Source organism: Gadus morhua, chromosome 22 (assembly GCF_902167405.1).
Source record: "Gadus morhua chromosome 22, gadMor3.0, whole genome shotgun sequence".
NCBI classification, from domain to species: Eukaryota; Metazoa; Chordata; class Actinopteri; order Gadiformes; family Gadidae; genus Gadus; species Gadus morhua.
In genome coordinates, this window is record NC_044069.1 from 22,601,130 (window position 1) to 22,610,722 (window position 9,593).

A 9,593-nucleotide genomic window follows, 5' to 3' on the forward strand; every position below is an offset into this window, starting at 1 on the left:
TTGCTGCTTCCATCCTTCCCTCCTGCCTTCCCGTCTTATTTCCATTAACATCATCTGAATGAAAGACAAATCAATGCAAACAGAACCATTACTGCTGGTTCTAGTTGTACTAATATTCCTTCACCTAAAGCCTCCCTCGACTACATGTATAAAACTCAGATGCTGTCCCTCCCCTCACCTGTCCGAGTTAATGGTCCCTTAATCTTTTATTATCATAATTACCCTCAGAAAAAGGATTCCTCTGACCACAGTTAATCCATCTTTCATTAATTGTAGGTCGTCCTAATTACCCCAGAGATAGTGGAAGCCTTTAAAAATAGCCTAGGTCAAGGAATATATAACAGAGATAAGGGCTGGATCCTTTTTCATACGATCCAGTACAGAGTTTTTGCTCCTGTAGGCTTTCTAACAAAATGCAGGTAATACTGAGGCAGCATTTCTTGGATGTTGATTGGGTACGATCACCTTTTGCCATATCAAAATAAGACTATTATACTGTTTCTGTCTAGCAGAACGGTCCGGTTATTCCATGATGAAAACATTCCTCACGTCACCACAAAAGAGAGGGGCTAGACAGAAATTTGCACACAGAGGGAAGGAAAGGAGAATAAAGGAATGATTTGAGAACAGATGAGCATATTGTTATTGTTAGTTTGTCAGATGGGCGTCCCGTGTGGAACGCGTTCCAGTGACAGATGAGGTCATTCCCGCTGCACGGGTTATGATTTCCCCGCTTCCAGTAAACAGCCGCAACTAAGTTGTGGTTTGGTGTTAGAAGCGGGAGGGGGTGTTGGGGAGAGATTATTAATCTCTCCATTTGATTGTGTGTATGCATGCGTATGTGTGAGTATGCGTGTGTGGACGGTGCAATGGAATGAGGGAGAGCGGGGAGAGCGGGGGGGTAACATTAGCTTAATGACAAACTCCGAGCCCTGACATGCATTGTTGCAGCTGTGCTGCTACGCACCTATAAAAGCCCCCCCCCCCCCAACATCCTCCCACTGCCAACAGCTCTGTGCTACCATATGGTAGCTGGCATTAAAGGCCCCGCAGAGAGAAGGCACTAAAATTAGACTGAGAGAGAGAGAGAGAGAGAGAGAGAGAGAGAGAGAGAGAGAGAGAGAGAGAGAGAGAGAGAGAGAGAGAGAGAGAGAGAGAGAGAGAGAGAGAGAGAGAGAGAGAGAGAGAGAGAGAGAGAGAGAGAGAGAGAGAGAGAGAGAGAGAGAGAGAGAGAGAGAGAGAGAGAGAGAGAGAGGATGCATCTTTGATTTTGCAGTCAGTGATGCACTTACCATCTGGCGAGGGAAGGAGATGGAGAGAAGAGGAGACAAGAAGAGAAGATGGGGCGGAGCGGTCGAGAGAGAGGGGAGGTGGTGATAGTAGAGGATGGGAAAAAGAGAGAAGGAAATGGAGTAGAGATGAGGTGAGGAGAGGAGTGGAAAGAGGTGAGGAGGTAACTTTATTTTATGGCACCTAAGAAAGAGAGGGAGGGATAAACCTAGATAGTGACAAAAGAGAGGATTGAGAACAGGGGAGTCAATGAGAGGAAGAGAGAGAGCAAGAGAGAGAGAGAGAGAGAGAGAGAGAGAGAGAGAGAGAGAGAGAGAGAGAGAGAGAGAGAGAGAGAGAGAGAGAGAGAGGCATTGTGGTTAGGGGTGGAAACCTCCAGGAGAGGCCAGGAGAGAGTGTGACCGAGTTGGTGTAGAGCGAACCTTTCCAGCGCTGCGTAATAGAAACAAATGGTTCTATTGTTGTTGGCTCAGCCCCCCCCCCCCCGCCCCCACACACTACTCTGCTCGCCATCATATTGATCAGAGTTTCATCCCAGGACTCAACCAGCCCCCTAACTGCATCCCTCATCAGACCCAGACAAACCGGTGCTACTCCAAAACACAACGTTAGATTCACCTCCAGAGAGACACATTCTAGAGACACCTATCAGAGATGGACATCCCCCCCCCCCCCCCCCCCCCCCACACACACACCCCCCCACACCCCCCCCACACACACACACACACACAGACACACACACGCACACACGTTTGACCACCCACACACCATTCCACAATCTGAATGATTTGATCCCCTCAGCCCCCTTTACAGTAAGATCCCGTACAACACAATACACGCAAAAGTATGTCTGCTTCTTCTTATTCATTTCCTCTGGGTTCCCACCTCCCAGCAGAGGCTGTGGAGACGCCAGGCAGCTGGCTTGGATGAAGCCAACAGCCCAGTGACAAATGGGCGGTGGTAGGCGGAGGGGGGAGGAGCAGTTCTGCCCATAGCGCCCCACTAATGGCTGCAAATGGGAATGACTCGCCACAAATGTGGCTGAGAGGCGAAAATAACATATATAATCTGTTACTTTACATAGGGGTTTGGGAGAGAGAGGAGGCAGGATCAGTGTGTGTGTGTGTGTGTGTGTGTGTGTGTGTGTGTGTGTGTGTGTGTGTGTGTGTGTGTGTGTGTGTGTGTGTGTGTGTGCTTGTGTCTTGGTTTGGGCCAGGGGATGAAAAGGGGACGTTGTCTCCTACCAAACACTGCCCTACTACTTGGGTAATACAGAAAAGAAACACAGTGTACAAATCTCTGCTACTATCTAAATACTATGGTGGAATTATGAAGTGAGCTAGCATCAACACAATGGTCCCATTTAATCAGATAGCATAGAAGATAGATGGATGGATGGATGGATGGATGGATGGATGGATGGATGGATGGATGGATGGATGGATGGATGGATGGATGGATGGATGGATGGATGGATAAATAGATCGATATGTGCTTGGATATACATATATGGATATAGAGAGTGAATACAGAAAAGAAGAGGAGGAGAAAGTGAGTTTGGGATACAGAGAGAGAGACAGAGAGAATGAGTGAGAGAGAGCCTGGTGAAAAAACAACATGAATAGAGGTATGCACATCTGTGTCTGGGCTAAAGAAATGTTTTCCAGATTTGGTCAGGCAGGCAGCCCGGCCACTCTGTGTGCAGTTGCAGTTCTTCTAGCAAATTGAAAAGATATATTTACCTTCAGAAAGGGAATGACAAAAGGTCGCAGAGGGAAGTTGGTGGCTTCTTGGAGCTTGGAGTGAAATTCCTCTATGGTTAACGTCGAATTCTGCCGCAGAGAGAGAGAGAGAGAGAGAGAGAGAGAGAGAAGAGAGGAAGGAAACAGGAAAAAACACATGAATCCATGTGGAAGACATTAAGCGATAATATTACGTATTGGAAGCTAAACTGTATCCTGGACCAGAGTGAATGATTTGGGCTCGGTAATAGGAAGCATATGGCCGGGGGCCACAGAGAAAGAGAGCTGCAGAAAAACTAAAGAGAAGCCATCACATCAAATGAACGGGACAACACATCTTCATCAAGAGACACAAAACACTGTATTTAAACATTAATGTAGTTCCTATTTCCTCTTTTATAGGTCGCTGCACAGAGCCAGACAACGTGGATCTGCAGATAAAGAAACATAACTGCATGCTTCATGATGAATCTATCCAAGGAACAAAAGTAATTTGTAATCAATCTTCGACACGCCGCTAAACATTTCACTGCGCTCCGCCCGATTGTTGTGATATTGCTTTATGCTTAACTTTCCAATGTGTTTTATCTCTTGGTTACAGAGTGACTTTAAAAAGTAAAATTTTATGATAAATGCTGCCATGCATGGGGGAAATAAATAACAGGGTTTCTGTTTAAATTGGCCTTAAGCAAGAGGGGGCTTTTAAAGTGGCAGCAATAGCAAGCAGAAAAAAGAAAAGTCACATCTGAAGTGAACTGTACAAAAATGTGTTGATTGCGTCTGACAAAGTAAAGAATACGTTTGATGCAGTTAATGTTCACATTCCAAGGCTGTTGGCAGTGCACCGTCTCAGACTGCTTCCCCGTCAGTGATGAACATGAATGGATCCACCCATAATCGTAAATAGTTTGCCCAGACAATAATCAAATATATTTTTGAGTTTGTATGGAATGGACTCGATTTCGAGGACATAATTAATGGATTGAAACTGGGGTGCAATGGGTGGTTTTCTCATTCGTTAATTTTTTTTTTCTTTTTCTGAAACTATAGCTGAGCTTCTCAAAACTCTAAACACAAAACTGAAAAGAGTCAACCATTTTGTCAAAACTCCACAAATATCTTTCAAAATGAAACACTGCACTGAAAACCATGTTCTCTCTTCTCAAAACTGATTTTTTTTTTACCAAAACGATTAACACAGCTAACATATGAATATTTCTTAGCGTCAATGAGCGTCAATTAAACACTGGTGTAATAAATTTAAATCACTTCCATCAAAATACTGTTTAAATATGTTCTGGCTTCATGAGGCCATGTTAAGTATTCAAATGTATACAATTGTTTAGAAATAGCTTCCTTTTTTTACAAGTTTAATAGGTTGCAATGGTATGGTACAAACAATATAAATAATGTTGCCATATGGTCATACAATGTTATGAATATATCATATAAATATTGCATTGACACATTCGTATCAGAATAGGATATAATGCATATCTATCTATCCAATGAGTTCCAATTGGCTAAACTCACAATTCCAGCTTCCAAGAGTCATACTGTAGACCTATAGCTGATACTGCAATATTGTTGGAGTTCTGAGAATGCACCAATGTTACCTATTTTTGCAACTCACAATACAGTAATTGCATTGATAAGTAAAATGAAAAACACTACCATAAAATAAAATGTTTAGACTGTCTTTCAGGGGATATAATGATGAAATCAGTGCAGAATTACAAAGAGGTAACAAAGCACATATTTATTTGTTACTGTAATACAGTAAAATGTTTAGCTGAACTGACTGCAAAAAAAGCTTTTTGTAGGCCAAAAAAAAAATATATATATATAAATGCAGTGAAACAGATACATGTAAATCAGTCTGTATCCCTCCTCCGATCCTGATCAGGCCAAAGGAGCTCATCTACAACACAGCAGAGCTCACCTGAGGCCTCTTTATGCTCTGACACATGATTGAAGTGTTTTGCCAGTAGAGTTTGAACAGGTGAGAAGTGAGTGAGACCAATTGGTAATTGGGTGTGACGTTTCGAAGGCCAGTGTTTTCCAGGTGAACCAATTGTGCTAAATGATGAGATTTGTGCTTAGACCTTTGCAAAAATGTGATTAAGAATTTCTAGATATGCGAACAATGGAATCGTGCTAAGAGTTTAGCAGTCTGGAGTCTTGTAGCTGATACATGCTTCAAGTTTTCAGAATTGTTAAATTAGATATATATAGTTACATTTTTTGTGCGTATGCAATCGAGAAAAACTGTAACATCTTCACTTGATTTTTAAGTTTTAATATTACGGTTTAGGGTATTTATGGTAATTCTGTTTCACATGAGGTGATTGAACTGAATTGTTCTTTAAAAATGTGAACCTGGGCTTCAAAAAAATGAATTGATAGGCCTTACCTAAAGATCAAAAACTGAAATCCTATTGGTCAGCCTATTACTACAACATCCACAACAGCATACACAAGTTACAAGTCTTTTTCTATTAATATCTTCCTCCTTCTTTCTAAATAGCCCCTCCCTTAGGCTTAAGCCATGCTGATAGGATGTTCACAGACAGCGATATCCCTGTCTCTGTCGTCTCCCTATCGGTCGTCCGTAACATCAGAAGAACAAAACAACTTAGAGACACATGTGTTTACCTACCAGTAGAAGCCAAGCAACCGGCTGCTTGTCTCCCCCCACACACACACACACACACACACACACACACACACACACACACACACACACACACACACACACACACACACACACACACACACACACACACACACACACACACACACACACACACACACACACACACATCACAATCAGACCAAGGATGGCGCTTATAAGAAGCATTACTGTAACATTGAATTGGAATTTGTGCATTTGATCTGTGTGTGTGTGTGTGTGTGTGTGTGTGTGTGTGTGCGTGCGTGTGTGTGTGTGTGTGTGTGTGAGTGTGTGAGTGTGTGTGTGTGTGTGTGTGTGTGTGTGTGTGTGTGTGTGTGTGTGTGTGTGTGTGTGTGCGTGTGTGTGAACATGTAAGCTGGCTCGGTTATATTTATCTCCCTCATGCTGGTTCTGTTGAACTGGCAGACAAGGTGACAAGGTGGTGTGTGTGAGAGGTAGTCCACCAACTAGACTTCAAACCATCTCAAAAATAAAACAACAGCAACCATAAACGACATCACCACCGGGTTACCCTCTCTCTCTCTCCCCTCTGCCTCGACCTCTCTTCCACTAACCGGAGTGAGGTGAGCCCTAACACCGTTGTACATTTTCAACACAATGCATTTCCACAAAGCAGATACAAACTAGCGTATTACCAAGCAAAAAAGAGAGGAGGCGAGAGACAGAAAGAGAGAGCGGGAGAAATAAATGAGCTATAAAACAAGCACGAAACCATGCAAGGTACAAAAAAAGTGAAAGAAAAACGAGAAACCAAGCGAGGAGGAACATCTAATTATAATAATGTTTTTTACTCAGACTCTCTCTCTCTCTCAAGTTATTTCCCAGAACTGAGTTTTGTTTCGCTCAGCCTTACATCTGTCGTCCCAGATTGCTCACAGGAGCTGTTTTTCTGACAGCTAGCAAAGCCTCCTGAGTCGCCTTCCTCCTGCTAACACCAGGACACAGCTAGCTAATTAACCATGTCACTCACTTCAAAAGGCAACGAGGGGGACACAGACACAGGGAGAGAGAGAGAGAGAGAGAGAGAGAGAGAGAGAGAGAGAGAGAGAGAGAGAGAGAGAGAGAGAGAGAGAGAGAGAGAGAAAGAGGGAGAGAGAGAGAGAGAGAGAGAGAGATTGGAGTAAAAGGAAATAAATCAGATAGAGAGGCATAGAGGCAGTGAGTGAGTGATTGCGAGAGAAAGAGAGAGAGTACCTGAAAGTACACAGGAGAGGCGATGAAAGTAAACATTCTGAACTCAAATTGAGGCTATGCTCTGTGCGGATCATTAAATAAAAACTGTCTTTGTTCCTCCTCCCTCTCTCAGTGCAGCGTTCCCTCACTATTTCTGTTTTCCCTTGTTTCCTTCCCTCAAGTATCTCTGATGTATCTCTTTTGTTGATTCTTAATACATCGTTTGGCATGACATCTGTACTTCAGCTAAAGAATCACATGAATAACCAGGTTAACATTCTGTTTTAACTCACCTAAAGACAGCATATTGGTTTACTAAATATGTAGAATAATTATGCAATTATGGTTTAATCGTAATTAATGATAATATGATTATGATAATTATGATTATTATATTGGTGGGCTCATCATGATTCCAAGAGAAAATTATATTCTTCTATGTTTTAAGCTTAAATTTTTTTATCATCAAATGTTTTAGCAGATGTCTTTTGATTAATTATTTTTGGATGTTTTGCGCTGAGCTAGGAATAAGTCTTCTTGGGATGTGATGTATTGAACATGTATGCATGAGGTTGTCTTATTGAACATGTATCCATGAGGTTGTCTTGTTGAACATGTCTCCATGTGGTTGTTTGGTTGAACATGTGGTTGTCTTGAACATTTGGGTGGGTGACCAATTTTCCCCTTTGGGCAATCGCAGAAAAAAAGTGGTTCTGTGGGAAAACGATCTGTGTGTGGTTGGAAGACGTATTTGACCTGCATTCTTTTTGATTTCTGAAACTAGGGATCGCCTCATCAAAAGACAAAAAGTACTTCATCAAAAGCTAGCATTAAATTGATCTTGATTGAGACAGTAAGGAATAGTCAAACAGATGATTGTTTGGGTGTTTTTGTTGACTAGTCGAACGGTCTGAGTTCATTCCATCCTGCAAAAGACTTGTTCAAGACCTCACTACGTTACTTGCCCGTATTTACCTTTCCCAAATCTATATAATGTTCCATATAATGTAAAACATACATGATGAATGACACATCTGCTGAAGAACTGAAGCACACGTTGTGAACTCACTGCTAGAAAAATATTCTATCGCTACGTCTTAAATAAGCAGGCAAACTGCTTTGGTCGCACAACAGATGGCGAAATGTATACCACATAAATACGATCATTAAATTTAATTCATAGGATTATTCAAAAACGCGCATTACCATATGTTTATTGAAACAATAAAAATAAAAAAAATAAAAAATCTTTATGCAATTCATTCCTGAGAATGAGACAGTAAAAGACTTCCAGTGGGATGTTAGATGTTTGGCTTCTGGCCCGCCCCACTCACCACCAGGCCCAGGACCAGCGTCCGGACGCGCTCCCCGATCTCGGGCGAGATGTCGTTGCCGAACTGCTGCAGCGTGGTGAGGAAGCGCTTCAGCTTGCTGAGCTGCCGGGCGCCGCAGGCCGGCGGCAGCTGCTGATTGGCTAGCGAGGACGAGGACGAGGAGCTGGGGCCGTTGCTGTAGCCGTTAGGAGGGGAGGGGGCGCCATTCAGCGCCGTCGGGGAGTGACTGCTGCCGTTGGTTACTGGAAGACACAACAGAGGGGATCGAATAAAACGTTATGTGATGGATTTAGAGGTAGACCCTGGGCATAGAGGGTCTGCTGAATGTTTAGCAAAAGTATAAATATAGAGGTGCCAAGACATGGTGAAGGCATTACTAGAAAGGCACCTCGCAGGATGTCAGAATTGGTTGAATGTTACACAGAGTGAGGTACACACACATCCACACACATAAACACCCACACACACACAGTCTAAACAGGAACAGGAGGCGGGAGAGCCCTGGAGTGGGGAGAGGCGGAGCAGCAATGAGTTCAGACCCGGAGGAGGCACAAAGCTTCTCCTCTTAATAAGATTAGGGTTGTGAACCTCCCCCTGGCCCAGGTCCAAACCCACGACAGTGAGGAGGGGGAGACGGCTGGGAGAGGAAAGTTAAAGAGAGACAGGGTGAGAGGGAGTGATACGTCGCAAGATACTCAAGCTGCATCTGGAGACAATTACGTCGGCGTGGTGGAAATCAAAGCCCGCTGCTTTGTTAAAACCTTTGCCGTGCTTAATGAGACAGCGTGTCTTGGCGTCTCGCGTCGCAGAGAAGCCCCGGCGCTAATTGGGGACAGGAAGCCATCCTCGTTTTTTTTTTCAAATTGCCAGAGAGAGGGAGAAGGCAGAGGAGAAGGGTAGTAAACACAGACAAGATCAAGTAAGGGCGGCGAGCAACAGATATACAGAGGATAGGAGAGGGAGGGAGAGGGAGACACAGAGAGAGAGGATAGGAGAGGGAGGGAGAGAGAGAGGGGATAGGAGAGGGAGAGAGAGAGAGAGAGAGAGAGAGAGAGAGAGAGAGAGAGAGAGAGAGAGAGAGAGAGAGAGAGAGAGAGAGAGAGAGAGGATAGGAGAGGGAGGGAGAGGGAGACACAGAGAGAGGGAGACACAGAGAGAGGATAGGAGACGGAGGGAGAGGGAGACACAGAGAGAGAGGGAGAGAGAGAGGGGATAGGAGAGGGAGAGAGAGAGAGACAGAGAGAGAGAGGATAGGAGAGGGAGGGAGAGGGAGACACAGAGAGAGAGGATAGGAGAGGGAGGGAGAGAGAGAGGGGATAGGCGAGGGAGAGAACAGAGAGAGAGCGGATAGGAGAGGGA

The 9,593-nt window shown here is 43.9% G+C and overlaps 1 protein-coding gene across 9 annotated transcripts in view; it reads right to left on the reverse strand.

The window, feature by feature from the left end:
• Positions 1-9,593, reverse strand: part of runx1t1 (RUNX1 partner transcriptional co-repressor 1) — a 65,199-nt gene that overhangs the window by 18,534 nt on the left and 37,072 nt on the right. For all 9 annotated transcript variants that reach the window (XM_030347214.1, XM_030347213.1, XM_030347222.1 and 6 more), the window contains exons 3-4: positions 8,235-8,476; positions 3,033-3,122 (exon numbers count right to left, since the gene is read on the reverse strand). In XM_030347214.1, the coding sequence (XP_030203074.1) occupies positions 3,033-3,122; positions 8,235-8,476 (332 nt within the window). The remainder of the gene's footprint in view (positions 1-3,032; positions 3,123-8,234; positions 8,477-9,593) is intronic.